The 18267-nt window shown below is 36.1% G+C and overlaps 1 protein-coding gene across 3 annotated transcripts in view; it reads left to right on the forward strand.

The window, feature by feature from the left end:
• Nucleotides 1–14345, forward strand: part of LOC136025042 (uncharacterized) — a 46858-nt gene extending 32513 nt beyond the window's left edge. For 2 of the 3 annotated variants that reach the window (XM_065700711.1, XM_065700712.1), the window contains exons 5-9: nucleotides 1001–1097; nucleotides 2669–3337; nucleotides 4328–4592; nucleotides 9472–9708; nucleotides 12834–14345. In XM_065700711.1, coding sequence (XP_065556783.1) covers nucleotides 1001–1097; nucleotides 2669–3337; nucleotides 4328–4592; nucleotides 9472–9708; nucleotides 12834–12910 — 1345 coding nt within the window. In that variant the 3' untranslated portion in view covers nucleotides 12911–14345. The remainder of the gene's footprint in view (nucleotides 1–1000; nucleotides 1098–2668; nucleotides 3338–4327; nucleotides 4593–9471; nucleotides 9709–12833) is intronic. The other variant, XM_065700713.1, reaches the window with a different exon arrangement.
• Nucleotides 14346–18267: the final 3922 nt, after the last annotated feature.

Consider the following 18267-nt stretch of genomic DNA (forward strand, 5'->3'; position numbering starts at 1 on the left):
CTCAGATTTTCTCGGAGATTTTGGAGTTTCTGAAGGATATCAACGTTACGTTGTGATTCCATTACATTTTCACCATGAAATAGACAAAGGAAAATGAGCTGGTTTATTCATGAAGATCTACTGTACAGATAGGAGCGAGATTGAGTAGGAAGAGCCGAATTTGTACCAGCCGGCCTCTAGGCCTTAAACTGCTGGGGAGAGGCAGCTCAAGTACTCGCACTTCCCACTAACTAAACAGAAGGGAGGAGAAGATGACAAAGAACGATATACCCTCTTACAAATTCTGGAATTGGAACCTCGTGACGAAAGTATTTTTGGAGGCCTGTTCTCCAACAGGAAGAAGAGGTCGTAACGGACAAGTGAAGTCCTTCGATCAAAGTATGACAAGAAGAAGAAGCACACTTCCAATATCAGAGCATATTTCGAATTATTATCGAAAGTAGATTCTTTTCATTAATATCTTATTTTTAAAATTTTAAAATTTCTTTTTTGTTTTTACTCTTAATATTAGCACGAATCATTCTTTTATTGCAGAGTCACAGATTGTTACCACGAACTGTCTGGTTTGTTTGTGAAAATTTACGTAAATTTTTGAGACGACAGCTAAGTTTTAAGAAAGTCATTCTTTTTCTATCTCTGACAGATTTTTTTTTTTAAACCTAGTGTATAACGTTGAAGGTCTTTTATTGTTTCAATTAATAATTACAATAACTGTCTTGATCTGTTTATCTTTGAAGAAGTCAGACCAAGAGTTCAGTTGAAATTAAACCAGATGTTATAATATATACTTTACCATGCTAAGTGTAAAAGTAGAGTATAAAACGAGAACTTTGGGTAATGTTCATTTTAATGAACAATGAACCGTGTCTAATGAATGTATATCTTATCTTCTTAGTTATTTCGAATCACTTGCCTGTATAAGTTTTCCTTGGTTTTGCTATTCGGGAATTAGAGAGTTGTCTTACAGTGTAATTTGTCTGTTAATTTTCTATCGTTCTAGAAAAGTCAGAAGACCTGATATGGTGGTTTATGTTCCTAAAGCGAGAAGGTCCTTGGAAGCTCGCTGTAGTTCCTTGGCACTAAACCAAGAAAACTTGGTAAGAGCTATTATTCAGTAACAGAAATTCGTTAAAAAAGAAATATGCCATCCTTTGTGGTAAAACTGGCTCAGTTATGTAATATCTGAATTTGCAATAGCTCATGGATGGCTAAAGGTATTTAGTTGACTTTTTAGGGAGTGTTGATGGGATGTTGACATAAATCAAAATACAACGAATAAAACTTATAAATTAGTATCGGATATTTTAATTCTTGCAATAAAAAACGAGCAGAAATGAATTTAGAAACTTTCCAGAAAAAGTTTTTCAAAGAAAAATAAAAACTCATTTTAAATTTAAGACCATCAGAAGTAAGTTCCTATAATAAATCAAACTTAGAATGAACAGAATTTGATATCATGAATAAATGAAACTCAAAATGAAATTTATAATCAGCTCAAACAGGAAGATAAATGTAATATAGATGAATAATAAATCCTAAAACAAGTAAAAATCTAAAGGAATAACCAAACTTAAAATGAACAGGAGTATAGCTAATACCCCCTAAGCCTTCTAAAGGCTGTATAGTCATTCTCTTTAACCTTAGGCTACAGTATGGAATCATCAGGTACTTTTTTGTGATTGATTTTTCCTTGTGTGTCCGTCCTTCTAGTCATTATTGTTTTTAGGAACATCATATGAGCATACTCAGTAAAAAGTGTTCAAACAATAAAGTGTAAAAAGCAGACCTAACGAACCTGACGTTCAAGACTTTTAACATTTCCATAATAATAAACGACCTAATTTTTAAATTTTCTTAAAGAGCGTAAGGTATAATCTGCAATTTCACTGAAGTGTGAATCTTATAAAACCCATATAAATTCTATTTGGTTTCCAGGTGAGTTAGTTTCATTTGTCAATGAGGGGAAAAGAATTCAGACATGTGACAACGTTTTGATTGGGGGCCTAATCTTTGGCTTTCGAGTTCGATCCTCTTTACTGAACTTCAAAATCTTTAGACGTATTACACCTTTTGGATCTCATGATCATTCAGGGATTCATAAAATAAATGGTCGTAGTAAAAGAACAGTATTTGATTGCCGTGAAGTTCAATATATGAGGTTTTATATATTTCCCAAATAGCCTTCTATTTCTATATCAAACCATGGCAAGTACACATTTCAGAGATTGGTGTTAGTTTTCACCATCTGGTGTTCAAAAAGGTTTAGAGTTGATAATTGTACTCATATTTCTCTATTTTTGTTGCTAACATTTCTTCTCTTTTTAGGCTTGAACTCTTAAATAAGCTAATTTCTGCTATAAGTTTCAAATTCGCTATTCACTTTTAGTGATAAAACTTCTTCTTTCCTTTTTTCTTATTGTAAACCACACATCTACTTAGCAAACCAGTGGAATAAATTAGTTTATTTGCCAAAGTAAACGTGCCGAAAAAAGGGCAAAATTAATTTGATCATTCAATAAACAAAACCGATTTCACTCGGTTTGTTGATTTTTTTTGACGTGTTGGCGGCCTGTAGCTAGTGATTGACATGTCAGTTGATTTTATCAACCAAAAGAATGTTTATTCTTGTTAAAGTTTCACTTTTAACTTATCTGTTCTTTCTATCTAGGAATTTTCTAAGTCAAGTGATCATATAGAAGATGGTTCCTCGCTGAAAATAGCGAAAGAAGAGCTCACAAAAAGCAATACAAATGAAAATAATAAGGTGTCTGAAAAACTTATAGAAGTTGAAGACGCATTAATTGACTCGAAAACGGAAACTCTTATAACTATTAAAGAGGCTAGTGCATCAGCTGCGGAGAGTGGAAACAATAAAAGTGATCTTGTAGCTAGCCCAACTTGGAAAAATTTCGAGAAGAAATCTTCTCGTAGTAGAAAAACTAGCTTCGTTCCGGTGGAAGAGCAAGTAAACCAGCCTACATTCGATCCTCCTAAACCCCTGCGAAAGCCTAGCATAAACTATCATGGGTCTGAGATTAATGAACCGTCAGAGGTTTGGAGGGTGGAGGTTAGTGAATTGTATAATGGATGTGCTGATGTCAGTGAACCCCATGGATCAAGTGGGTATAGTTCGGCTGATTCTGATAAAAAAGAGGAAATCAAAGGGACAATTGCAAGTCTTGAAGAGGTGGATGCAGAAAAACTTAAACTAGCCAATGAAGTATTTGATTCAGAATCACGTGATTTTGATCAGTTGGATAAGAAAGAAGAAGACGATTCCTGGGATATAATGTTTAACGACCAGGGAGAACCTGTCAAGCCTGAAGTCTTGGAGGAGGTATGTATCTTCTTGTTTCTTTTCATCTTTATTTCCCCTTCTAATTCTTCTTTTAGTTTTTCTTTTATTTACAAAAGTCCGGTCTGTAAAATCAGCAATTTACGATTTAGCTGTACGCAAATAATGGTAAATAGTTATTATAATTTCTGATTCAGTAATAAATTTCTTTCTTTCTAGAATTTCGTTTATTTAATCTCACATCGTTTTTAGTTTAACCAATGAACTAAAGTACGGTTTAATTGTCTCAACACCTTTTCAAGTTAAATTTTTATTTACATTTGACTAATTAGTTTATTAACTCTGTTTGCTCTTGACGGTATGAAATGTACGATGAATGCTGACAGAAAGAAGTCGGACAGATTTTGTACAGTAGGTAAATGAAGTTATAGTTGTTCTTCCCTCTGCATTTTAGTACTAACGTAACTTTGACATTTTTCAGTGCACCATGTCTGCTGTCAAGGGAAGGGCAGTTTCTCTGAGTCTTCTTAGAGTCCTTTGCTGGAAAAAATTTGAAAAAACAGAAGAGCAAGCTAAAATGTTCATTTCAGCAATGTACTCGCTCTGTCTCTCTCTTATCTCTTTTTCTCTGTCTCTCCCTCTCTCTCCGAGATTTTCACTACTCACAATTAAACCACACACAAGTCAGGTGGCAGCCAATCCTGACCCTGGATTTACCATTGCCCTTCTCCTCTCCAATGTTCAAGTTTAGGGCACTTACTTTACTTGCTCATCATAAATCATATGAAGTTTTATGTACCATGCCTCTGATTTCACAAAAAAGAAGTATAGCTTTTAGGTTAGCATGCATTACCTGGTGCTCGCTCTACTTCCATGGATCCACGCATGTATGAATTGTGTGGGGGCCAAATGAATCCTCCGGGGGGAAAATGTTTTTTTTTTAATGAAAAAACATTAACTTTTCCTCTTGTTTCCTTTGTACAGGTTTCATCACTCCCTTGATATTGAATATAATTTTCTCAATATTTGTAGCTAAGCATGGCCCTGGGCAAAACAGTTGAAGTAAACAAACCAAAAGTAGATTACCTTAGTTTTGTGCCTTCAATCGCTGATGAAACTCAATTTGACGAGGAGCTGAGTCATGTTGTTGAATTCTATGATTTCTCGCCGTCAATCAAAACTGAAGATCTTTTAGTTATTTTCGGTGGTATACGACAACATGGAGGCAATGCATCTTTTGAAATTAAATGGGTTGATGATACACATGCTCTTGGGGTATTCAGCAGTCCTGCAGCAGGTATAAGATCCGTATATGTATTTTCTCCCTTCTTTTAATTCGACCAATAGGTAGCATCGTCAATCCTTAAGTAGAATAGAATTAAGTAAAATCGGATGAAATAAGTATATCTTCTGGTAGGTACCTCCGTGTATAGTCTGTTGTTCCCAAAATTAGAGTACAAAAGGGTTAAGATGCAGAGTGGGTTGATAATCAGATATCAAGATGATTAAAAAAAAAAAACCGTCCCCCGATTTTGAGCCACATTGCCGTTGCTTTGTTGACATTTGAATAGAACAAGTAATAATTGATCAACCTAAAAAATATAACAAACATCAAGAAATATTCGGATCATGCAAAGTTTATAGTCAGAGCTGTGAAATTTAGAAGTAAGCATACATTAGTCTACTTCTATCCCCTTCCCCAATCCTTAATTTTTCATAATCTTTCTGATCTTTCTGACATATTAGTAACAAAAAAAAACATAAATATTAATATTTTAGGATACAGCTATCTTGGGGCTTGGGCATACTTCGAAAAAAAACAAAAGGCTGTATCTTCCCTCCTGTTTGCAGGTATGAACGCATGACTGCATCTGAGCTTTTTTTGATCCCCTCCCTTCTCCCTTCCATCGCAGTAGGACTGTTTACTAAGAATATGCTTCGATGAAAGGCTTTTAGTGAACACACTTACAAAACTGTTTTAGAAGTGACGTTAACGCTTGAGTGACGTTGCGTATTGCCAACGAACATAAGTGCCACAAAAATTTCCTGGCGGGTGGCAAGCCTGCAAAAAATTTCAAGGGGAAGGATCAACGGCCTTAAAATATTCTTTTATTCACCGGAAAAGTTCCCTAATCAGTTAAGTTTTTCCATTTATGTTTATTATTTGTCTACTAAGGAAAAGGGAGGAGAAATGCTTCTTTTTATCCCTTATGAACCCTCATACCAGTTGAGTAGTCCCCGAAGCTGTACTGAACTAAAATTCGGCGATGGCAGACGCAATTGTGCTCGGCGGTGTTGTGCCGGAAAATTTTTTTTGGCGTCGCCAAAACTGATTGGCAGTACGCCGTTGATTCATTGGGGTTTCTTTTATTTTTAGCATTTTCTCGCTTGTTTTTTAAAAGTTTCGAAAACTAATTTGGTATCAATTCTTATCGGAATTCCTTCCTCCTTCTAAGCAAGAGTTCTTGGGTTCCCCCGTGGCTCTTCAGCTTCATTATCATGACCGAACCTCGGACAAAATAAGGACGATAGATTAGGTTTAACTTCTCCCAAACATTCTTTTAATCCAAATGATCAAATGTCAAATCGTAAACTGCCTGAGGATTGAATTATTTTGACAAAATCGGGAACTTAAAATTTGATATAAATTAAACTCTAAATTTTAAATCGAAATAACTTTATTTGCACCATATTTCCTAGGCTAATTTATGAGCACCCAAGGGAATCTGCTGTCTATATGTTACTCAATTTCTGTATTTCCTGGTTTTGCAACCTACTTTCCACTTGTTTTACTACTTTGTGCGTATTTCACTTTTCCTTGAGGTCTTTTCCCTTCATTACAATACTCAGCAAAAACTAGGTTATGCCCACTTTACCATTATTTTTTCTTCAATAGCATCATAACTAAAGGTTATGATGCTACTAAGCATAACTAAAGAATACAGTATTGGATTTTACAGCCCCTACCGGTGGTCCTGACCTTTTCATTGCCCTTTAGCCAGTCGGGGGCCAACCAATCTGTGCTGTTGCACACCCTTCATGTTACCTTCCCCATATTTCTCCAGGTACTCATTTAGAGCTGCGTCGACTCTGGCCAAACTCACAGAGTCACGCCATTGATCCCCGTTCCAAACCAAATAACCAGCGACACCGGGGCTCAAATCCCTGTCCTCACGGATAGAGGATTTTAATTCTAGCATGCTAACCGCTCGGCTAGGACGGCCAAAGATTGTACTAAACCGCCTTTTTGATTTTCAGAACTGCAACTAAAATAAATAAGAGATACCCATATCTTAATTTCAGAGCTCACCAGAAATTGTTCAAGTCAAGTACAATTTATATTTCTTCCAACAACAAAAACTAGGTGTCAAATTTTTTAATTGTGTACTATACAGACACGTGAAATATATAAAGTCTGCATTCAAGCTCTGACATTTAAGCTTTACAGTTAACACGAGTGTTGTATCCACGAATAAAAAACAACAGCGGTGAAAAATGTAAAAATTGTAAAGCGGTGAAAATGAACAAGCAAACGCCACCGCAATTTTTCGAATATAGTACTTTCAACAGAATATAGCTATTAAACCTATATCCACAGCCTAATAGCTCTGATTATTTATCTCTATAGAAGAGTCTGTAAGATTTAACTCAGTAAAGCTAACTTTCATTTTTCCTATTTTTTTTTTTACAATTAGCAGAGTAAGCTGTAATTTTCTGGAACCGCCAAGAGCTACTACTAGTTAATATTGGAACGTTGTAATTACAATATCTCACATATATTGTCCCTATTATTATTATTCCGACGAGAAAAAAAAACAATAAACACTAAGACAAGGCTCGAGTGACCAAAACGTAAGTAATTTTAAGCAGTTTAACTGCTGTTTAAGCAGGACTCCAATGGCTTTAGATTCCCTTTTCAAAAACAGATGTTTGTTTTCGTAAATTTAGATAAATTTAACACGTTTAACATTTAGAAATTCTGGCAACAAAGACAAAACTACATACACATGACTTGCACCAATAGTAATTGAAGCTCTAAAGAATGAAATTTAACGATAATAATTGTATTTAAAAATCTCCTAGTTAAGGCAATTCCAAATAGATAAATATCAATTTTGGCCTAACTCTGCCGGAAAATTAGGAGATAGCCAATTTGACTTGGAACTTCTGAAAAGCTATATGAATACCGTCCTATTTTTAGAGGCCCATTGCCACATGGTGCCACTGTTGTCTCTAAACATAAAGTTACACATTCTGTATAAAATTTAGGGACGGTATCCACTATTGCATAATTGCACAGAAGTATTAGAAAAGATGATCAAGAAGAACTGCTTAATCAGATGATTTTAGGGCAGTGAGGATGCAGAACAGGATAAAAATGATGATTTTGGCATTTCAGGCCCCATTTGAAAAACTACTAAGAAGACACTTTTTCAGGGACTTTCCTTCAGTTTAGAAGCATTGTAAGTGAAAAAGTTAAACTTTGGCGTAAAAGCTAAGAGTGTATTAAAATGAGTATGATAGTGAAAATGAATGGAAATCAAATATACAAGAGAATTTGTGTGAAAGTAGAGAACATCATAATTTAAATATTTATTAATTAATCTACATAATAAGGGGGTTGATACTCCTCAACCTCTCAATCTCTACGCTACAGTTACATTGTAACATTGTAGCAAAGAGGACACAACCAAATGAAAGACAATCTAAGGTCCATAGTAGACGATTACATTCAAAAACATTTTGAGAGGATTTAAAAAAAAAAAAAATTGTGTACCATTAAATACTGGTTTTTCCTTATATTTGCCTCTCAGTTATCTCAGAAAGTATTTCGTCGCTAGGAATTCCTGGCGTCACTGCCACCGACCATGATGTGGGCGCACTGGCACACCGAAGCCTTTGCGGCGGCAGATCGCTGACATATTATCGGCAGCGCTTCGCCGGTTTTAGACGCGGCTTCGGGGCTACAATTGAGATTGATTAAGCTAAATAAAGGGTGTATTCACCTGGTTAGTGGCTGTATAACTAAATGGTGATTTTCTCTTAATAGCGCACCTCTGACTAGTCATTCGTTTCTTTACTCAAAATCAGATTTGTATTCTAGTGGGATTTTGATCTTAGAACTTGATCCCTCTCTGGTCTAAAATTGCTTATCGCTGTTTTGTTTGATTGTATTAATCTGCTCTGCAACGAAATATCTTCAGCAGATAAAATGTCGTTGATCCATCTAGATTTTGTTGATAAACAGAATTTAATTATAAGTTGGATAGCAAACTTTATTGTATATATTTGGTCTATTCAAAGAATTAGAATTAATTTTTAGATGTGTTTTTTTTATCCAAAATTAAATAGCTAAAAAAAATCCCTCAAAAGCTAGAGTGATTTTTAAACCAGCCGAAATACTACTAATGAAAAAACATACAAACAATGTCAGTAAAACAAACAATGATCTAAGGTAGTTACGCTGTGATCATGATGGTTTGTTAATATTTAGTCATTCTGGACAATCCCCTAGATAATTCCTGAGTGATCAAGAGTAGAAAGAGGTATCCACTATGCCTATATAAGTAAACTTAGTGAGGGCTGGGTGTTTGAAAGGACATGGGTGTGGTGTAACATTTTCAACGTTCGCAAAGTATATGCTTCATTGGTTTTCGGACTTTAAAATACTTCAATGTTAGTCTCAGATTTGTAATGAGCCGGCTCAGAAGTCCTTAAGTACCAACTTTGGTGGAAATGTACTACAATATGAGAAATATCTAATGTCATAGGGCAATCATACGGTGATCTTAATGATTTTTATGCCTAAAAAACATCAGCGAATCACAACTCTTTAAACTTTCTCTGGATGGTCAGAAAAGATAAAACGTGTTTATCTGTTCGAAGTTGCGGGGGGGGGGGGTTCAAGACCTTCAGTTTAGGACCTTTCACCAGGTTTTTTTTTTTATCTCAGAAGATGAAAGAACGGAAAATACAATAAAGGGTTGTTTCCTTTAGGACTTTTGATTTGCGATCAAATAAGACCTTTCTCAAGTTTCAGCTGCCATCTGTTCTGTACGATGAGGCTAAACAAAACAAAAATAATGCAGGGAAAATACATCGCTCTTTACTAAATGTTTGCTATTCTTTTGTTGATGATTTGAAAGATGTTAAGTTCTTTAAGTTTTTTTTTCTAGCTTTAGAAGCTCTCAGGTTGATTCACCCTATGGCCAAAGCAAGATCTTTAGCCCAAGCCTCACGCGAATCAAAATTGAAAGCTAGGAAAGTTTCTGAATTTCTGCTGCCTTATAAACCACGTCCTGCTACAACGGCCTCAGCGGCTAGGCGACTAGTCACTGGTGCCCTGGGCTTGAAGTCCAATCTCTCGCCAGAGCAGAGGAAAGTGGAAGCACAGAAGTTGAGGGATGCAAAAGGTTTTGTTGTATAATATTTTATGTTTTTCTACTCTGTAACAATATTCTTTTTCATCATCCCCTTTTAGTGTCTCTGTATTTCTTCTTTTTCTTCTTTTCTTCATTTACAGATGTAAGTCGCAATTGTCTTGTATTTTCTTAAACGATCAAAACTGTTATAAAGGAATTTCAAGACATCAAGGATGTCTTGAAATTACATCAATTACATCATCACATCAAGTATTCAATTACATCAAGGATGTTACATATGCTGAAAGAAAATTCCATGTTATAATTGGTAGTAGTAAGTGGTTATGTATTGAAACCCTGAACTCAGGTGAACCACTATTTACAAAAGGGACGTGGTACCCTCCCTCAAGGCATTGGGAAACCCTCTTGGAAATTTGGTACAAACTTATTAGATTGCATGAATTTTTAAATGCATGGGCTTGTAAAGCTGAGAGTCCGCTTCCCTGAATAATGCCCTTAATAGGTCTGGCCAGTTTGTCCCATTAGGATCATAGAAGCATCTAGTGACTATAGAAGCTGGTTGATTTTAGAGCTTGTCCACACTTGAAACCGAGTGTTTGTCACAATTTTTGGGCTTGTGACTGTAACTGTATGTTATTAGTGTTTCTATGGAGGTCTGATATTTTCGCTCCTAACCTCCTTACCTATTATTTCTGTCGCTTATCTCCTTACCGCATATTTCTTTGTTCTTTATTTTCACTTTTGATTCATTTTGATCCTCATTGCCAGAATGTCTTATAACCGCATGTTTTTTTGTTCTTCAGTTTCGTTTTGAGTCATTGTAATTCTCGCTGCCACTTATCTTTTAACCTCATATTTCTTTTTTCTTCAATTTCGTTTTTGACTCGTTGTCATTGTTGTCTTCGTAAGTATTCCAGCTACATATTTCTTTGTTCTTTATTTTAGTTTATCATCGCTTCAGACATTTTTAAATCCCCTTTGAGTTAGTTGCTCGGATTGGTCTTGTCACTTTTGATGGTCTATGTTGTTCATTTTCACCTGTACATTTACATTTCTCAGTTCTTTCTCTTTATTTTGTCTCATTTGATGGTCCAGTTTGTTTATTTTGAACTTACGTTATTGTTGTCATTTTGAGATTACTTAAATTATTTTGTCCTCTAGATGTTGTGAAGCTGGTGAAAATTCCTTTTGAAATTTACATCACTGATTATGAATCCATGAATGAATATATGTTTAAGTTTTGTTCTATATATTCTTCTAAAACTGATTAAAAAATCTAATTTCCTCGATTCTTTACTTTCAATTGATGCAATTGCCAAGCCAATCATTCTGATTTGTTGTTGACATCAGATTTTTTTATTGGTTTTAGCATGGAAAACTGTCTCTCTCCAAAAGCAACACTTATTGAAATTGTCAACCAGAGGCTATTTCACAGGGTCGAAAAAAAAATTGTTTATTTTGATGCTGTTGGGTGGGACCCTTTCAAAGGTGGTGCCTGATTGGGCCCAATCGCCCTTTATTTTGAATGAGTCAAGACTTCTTAGTTTGGAGGAGGCAGAGTTAAAATCTCACAAACAACTTTGACGGGAGCGACTTTGGCTCATGTCAAAGATTCATTCTTGAAAGTTTTACTAATCTAGAATACTGAAATGCGACTTCGACATAAACTGGCGAGCCATGTTTAATCACGGGCCTACTATATGAACTCTAACGATAACAAGTTTCCTGTTTCCTCTCTGTTCACAATTGAGCTGTGAAATTGACTTTTGTCTGATGACCTGAGCATTCCATTGACAATCCAGGTTTACAGTTGTCTTTCAATTTCGCTTTTGATTTTTTAATTTACAATCGTAGTGCCTAAGATAATTGTCGAATTAAAATTGTCATTCTGTTCATAAAGAAAGGCAATAAATTTTTTTTTATTTCTATAACATAACACTGGGAAAGAATTTAAGAAAAGATGGCACAAATTTTAATTTTTTCAAACGCATACTTTCTTATGTCTAATGAAAAAGACAGAAACAGAAACATTTTAAAACATCCTTTTGTTAACTACAGCAGATTGTCTGTTCTATTTTTATTCCAATCAGCCAGTACCGCCAATTCACAGTAATTTAAAGAGAGAGCCTTTTACCGCCAATTCACAGTAATTTAAAGAGAGAGCCTTTTACCGCCAATTCACGGTAATTTAAAGAGATAGTCTTTTACCGCCAATTCACAGTAATTTAAAGAGAGAGCCTTTTACCGCCAATTCACGGTAATTTAAAGAGATAGCCTTTTACCGCCAATTCACAGTAATTTAAAGAGAGAGCTTTTTACCGCCAATTCACGGTAATTTAAAGAGAGAGCCTTTTACCGCCAATTCACAGTAATATAAAAAGAGCCTTTTCAAGGATTGTTTTTGTTTGTTTGTTATTGTTTTTTTTTTTATTGAAGGTACAAAAAATCAGAGTTTTCAAAATCTAAATGGTTGAAATCGCCCCTCCCTTTAATTGGAACCTCTGAATCACCTTCATCTTGACATCCGATAGCACTTTCTATTACCTAACGTAGCACCGCTTACAGTCTCGAACTCGATGTACTGTGCTTGTCGTAGTTCATACAGCCCAAGACAGAGGCTGATCAATAAGGAAGACCAGTAAGAGCTCGGTTTTACTTGATGATATTGAAATAATAAAACTAGCGACTAAGACTCTGCCAGCTATTTAGCTCATTGATTATTATTATTCCTGGAATTTTCAACTACTAAGTTATTTCAAAAATATTGCATAGCCCTATAAACAAATCTAAGTGATATGGTTTATGCATTCTACTTGAGAAATTATATCCCGACTGTTTGATCTGTGGACCTGTTTCCCTTTAATAGTGGAACTCGCATATAAAGGCTCATAGTTGGTATAAAGGTAAATTCCAAGTCAATAAAGCTCCCTGGAATCTACGGTTGAATCTTCGCCTTAAAATCTAACAAAAATTCTGACAAAGGACTGTTAATAGAAAGCTTCTGCTGATTCGCCAAAATTTGTTTGCAGATTAAAATTGTTGTCGTGAGTTGTCGTGTGATTGCAGAAACGTCATCTGTCTCAGTATAATTTTTTGCAGTGGTTTTATGTGAAACTGTATCTTGGTATGTAACTAATTTAAATGAATATTTGCAGCAAACAAGAAGATGGCAGCCAAACAAAGAGAAGACGCTTGGGAAGGACATTTTTCGCCGAATGATCCGCTTAGCTGAGCTTTTATTTTAAGGCTTCTTTTATTTTTAAGTTTTTTAATTTTTCTCCGAATTTTTAGCAGTAGGAGGCGCATGAAAAGGAAAGGAATAATTCTTGCTTTCTTAAAGGGGGGAATGTCTATCTTTCATAATGAAATCAATCATTATGTGCATCTATCTTTAACTATTTGAACGATTGTAAGCTTTGCTTGTATCCAGTTAAGAGAACCTTTCAAACGATCTTCTTTGCAGTTGCATATTATTGGGTCATAAAAGGCAATGAATGTGCTGAGAGAGGGTGACTGGCTAGAAAGAAGGAAATAAGAACCGAAGCGTATATATTCTTATCCTACTTTTCGTATCTTGCAACAAAATTTTATTGCTGAAGTATAGTTTGAAATGTTTGGGGTAAAGGGGAGGGGGAGGCAAAGGACGAATTAAGTGTTTTTTTTCTATTTAATAAGAAGTCTGTTTCAAATTGTATTAGACAAGAAAAACTGGCAGAAAATCTAGTCAACTTAAAATAAAATTCAATCGATTAATTTTAAAATAATCTGAAAATATTTAGCTGATAGAAAAAAAGGGACGCTTAAAATCCAGCTTTTAAGTATGTATATTCATAGTGAAGTTTTGTCACAACGATTCCTAGAATGAAGAAAGAAGAAGGTTTTTTTTTTGGGGGGGGGGCTATTTGGATAACTTTTCTCTGTTATTTTCTTAAATAAATAAATTGATCTCGGTTGTGAAAACGAAACCTGTAAAAGAGAAATATTCGGTTTTTTTCATTGTAGATAACAAAAAAAAAAAAACAATTATGAGAAATTTCCATAATTGGTGTTTTTAGGGGTTGTACCTTTTTTTCCCTTAGAAGAGCTTGAAGCTAAAAACCAGTGTTGTTAATTTTTAAAATCTAAAAAATCATCAGACCCATTGCGGTAGTGGTTTTAGGCCTCATAATCCGGGTGGGGGGGGGGGGCTTAGGTATACCGTAGGAGTGTAAAAATATAAAATAAAAGAAGTTTAATATCAGATGTCAGAAAAAGTGGAGGGGGGCAGCTATATTCCACCCCCTTTTTTCCAAGTCTGGAACCGCCTCTGACACATTGTCACCCATTTTTTTAAATTTCCTGAATGGCGTAACAAAAACCGTTTTGCTAGTGTAATCGTAGTTCAAAATAACTCGAGTCTCAGAACTTGATAGGTCTACTGAAAATTCCCCTCTATACTAGAAGCTGTGAAAAATTATTGTATTTTCAAAAATTACTGTAAATATGTTTGATAATCAAAGTGTGCGTAATTTGTGTTTCGAACAATATGTTTATGTGCCTATTATTGTGCGAGGTTGGATTATGTCAAAACGAAAAATTGTGACATTTTATTTTTCTGAAATACGCAGTGACTAATTGCATGTTGGATGTAATATTCTTTTCAATGTCAATAAAAACAATCGAAATTACGAATGCTGTTATAGTTGGCCTTTTCCTTATGCAGTTCTCACTTCTAGATTCAGTTCATCGATTGGAAAAATATAGAAAAAAGGTCTGCCGCAGGGACTCGCAATGACAGCTGGTTATATACGTTAACAAGAGCTAAGAGCTCATATGGCACTTGTGCCGAGGTTGGAAGAGCAAAGAGCCAAGAGCTCAAATGGCATGAACTCTAGCAAAATTCTAAGAATCAATACATTGATTTAAAAGGAAAATCAGAGGCTTAATGCCGGTTGGGATTTAAAATAAGAGCTCTGAGACACGAGATCCTTCTAAATATCAAAATCCATTCAGATCCGATCACCCCCTCGTAAGTTAAAAATACCTAGTTTTTTCTAATTTTTCCTCTCCCTTCAGCCCTCCAGATGGTCGAATCGGGGAAAAAGACTTTATCAAGTCAATTTATGCAGGTCCCTGACACGCCTACCAATTTTCATCGTCCCAGCACGTCCAGAAGCACCAAACCCGCCGAAGCACTGGACCCCTCCCCAACTCCCCCAAAGAGGGCGGATCCAGTCCATATACTTAAATCACGTATCTACGACATTTGTTTATTCTACCCACCAAGTTTCATCCCGATCTCTTCACACTCTAAGCGTTTTCCAAGATTTCTGGTTTCTCCCTCTAACTCCCCCCAATGTCACCAGATCTGGTCGGGATTTGGAATAATAGCTCTGAGACATGAGTTCCTTCTAAATATGAAATTTCATTAAGATTCGGTCATCCGTTCTTGAATTAAAAATACCTCAATTTTTCGGACCCCACCCCCCACCCAACTCTCCCAAAGAGAACGGATCTGTTCCAATTATGTCAATCACGTATCTAGAACCTGTGCTTATTCTTCCCATCAAGTTTCATCCTGATCTCTCCAGTCGAAGCGTTTTCCAAGATTTATGTTTCCCCCCTCTAACCCCCATGTCCTCAGATCCGATTCGAATTGAAAATGGAGCATCGGAGACATAAGATCTTTCTATATATCAAGGTTCATTAAGATCCGATCACCTATTCGTAAGATAAAGATACCTCAATTTTTATGTTTTCCAAGATTTCCGGTTTCCCCCTCCAACTCCCCCCAATGTCATTGGATCTGGTCGGAACTTAAAATAAGAGCTCCTAAGCACAAGATCTTTCTAAATATCACAAATTTCATTAATATCTGATCACCCATTCGTAAGTTACAAATACCTAATTTTTTCTATTTTTCCGAAATACCCCCCCCCCAACTCCCCCAAAGAGAGCGGATCCGGTCCGGTTATGTCAGTTATGTATCTTGGACTTGTGCTTATTCTTCCCACCAAGTTTCATCCTGATCTCTCCACTCTAAGCCTTTTCCAAGATTCCCCCCCCCCCAACTCGCCCCAATGACACTGGATCCGGTCGGGATTTGAAATAAGAGGTTTGAGTTACGAGGTCCTTTTAAATAACAAATTTTATCCGATCACTTCTTCGTAAGTTAAAAATACCTCATTTTTCTAATTGTTCAGAATTAAACCTCCCCCCAACTCCCCGAAAGAGAGCGGATCCGTTCTGATTATGTCAATCACGTATCTGGGACTTCTAGGAATCAAGTTTCATCCCGATCCCTCCACTCTAAGCGTTTTCCAAGATTTTAGGTTTCCCCCTCCAACTCTCACCAGTGTCGCCGGATCCGGTCGGGATTTAAAATAAGAGCTCTAAGACACGATATCCTTGTAAATATCATATTTCATTAATATTCGATCATCCAGTCGTAAGTCAAAATACCTCATTTTTCTGAATTAGCCCTCCCCCCACTCCGCCCAGATGGTCGAATCGGGGAAACGACTATTTCTAATTTAATCTGGTCTGGTCCCTGATACGCCTGCCAAATTTCATTGCCCTAGCTTATCTGGAAGTGCCTAAACTAGCAAAACCAGGACCGACAGAATTTGCGATCGCTAAACGTCACTTGGTAAATACCAAATGCCCTAAAAACTGTTGCTTTTATCCAAACTCAATGATCATGGAATAAATATACATTCTAATAAAGTACTCATCTATGTTAAAAAAGAGATGATGTGAAGAAAAAGGATAGGAATAAATAAGATAAACTATAAAAGCAAACAATACCATAAAGATAGGACAAACAATCATTCTTTTGTCCTAGTTTCTTTTCGAGAAAACGCTTCTTTTGAATCTGGGTTCTTTCCTATTTATTATACTGGTTTGTCCGTATTCGGTAATATGTTTGCATAATTTCAAATTTCGATAGACCTCAGATCGACAGTCAAATCAACTCAGATGTCCTGTAGCGGCCGAGTGGGTTTGACCTTAGCAATACAGAACCCAGAGATCGAACCTGGCTGTAGCAACACACTGCAGGGCCGACGAAGGGACCTTTGTAGTCAAGAAGTGTCGTTAATCTGATTACTTTTTAGATCAACCCAGATAATAGCAAAAATAATTGCATATTAGTATAGCCCCACCTTCTCCCTCCCCCCTCAAAAAAAAATCGAGGCGTGTTCAAAACACTCAGGTGAGTGGCCTTATTTGCGTAATTTTCAGAATTGTCATTTCAAACAAAGCTTAAGAGGAAGTAAATTGCCGGTGCTGTGTTCACAGAAAGTAACGTGTTGGGGTGAGGGGCCTTAAAACCTATGCCTCCAACATCTTTCAATTTTAGCTCATAACCTCCACTTATTCTAACTTTTATCTGTGGTTTTTTCGAGCTTGGACTTTCAGGAATATATCTCCTGCCCCCCCCCCCCCCACACACACACACATAAAAAGTGTATGTGCCTACTTTAAAGTTAAATAGTCCGAGAAGGTTTTTTTTTCCATTATCAGCCTCCATCTCGTGGGCTGGCTTAAGCTCAGATAAATTTCCGTCTGAGGTGCCACTAAGGGCTAAGAGTCAGTTTGCCACAGGTTGTACCATAATGTAATTTACCAACTAAATACTACAACTTTTTATAACTTGCCTAAATCTACTTATCTCAACCCTTTAAGTTCACAGAGGGTCTATAGGGACTTCCATTGTCGAATCACAAGCATATTTCTTCTTGAGAATGGCATGTTTGCTCTGTAGATAGTGGTATTCAGTGCGTAGACTTGTACCATATTTTGCAGTACAAGATAATTCCAAGAATAAACTTCCAAAAAGTTGTATCTACCGTATGTTGCATTTGTACCACCAACGGCTTTTTGCACCATATTACGCTATTATTAGTCTTTTTTTTTCATTTTGCACACTAAAATGAATCCACAAAATTCAGCTATAAATCGTCATTTTCCACTTATTTAGATTCATGAATTAAGAAAAAGGTCCCCGTGTTAACTTTACTCTCCAGCAAACTTTAAAGGATGCAAGATATGTCTTGTCCTATTCCTGCACAATGATTGGGCAGATTCGATCATTGTAGGTGCCATCTTTCCGTTTCGAAGAAGAATAAAATGATTAGACCTAATTGCAATGGCTCAGTTTTGGTTAGTTACCTCAGCTAAATTCAATTTAGTTTCTTTCAAGATTAGTACTCACGAGTCTCAAATGTTGTACAATCTTTTAGAAATATGTCAATGATTACATAAGCAACATTGCTCGAAGCATCAAATATTTCTAATCTGAAAACCGTGCTAAGTAACACTCTGGATCCGTGCTTGAGTTCGACGTGTATAGGCTGAAGGAACTCATTTTTGAAATTATTTAAGTGAGTCTCTGCAAGACTTGAAACATTAAATATTAAGGCTTTTATCACAGTAGAGTAATTGTAGAGTGGGGGTAGCTACAATCCGTTTAATTGCAGATAGTACTGGCAGTGGTACCAGACTGGCTAATTTCTGTGGATCAGGCTAGTAAAAATTAAATTTTGCCTCTGATATTCGTAACAATCCTCTGAACAAGTCTTCAGCCTACAAAATATTTGAATTAGCAAG

This window comes from Artemia franciscana, chromosome 3 (assembly GCF_032884065.1).
Source record: "Artemia franciscana chromosome 3, ASM3288406v1, whole genome shotgun sequence".
NCBI classification, from domain to species: Eukaryota; Metazoa; Arthropoda; class Branchiopoda; order Anostraca; family Artemiidae; genus Artemia; species Artemia franciscana.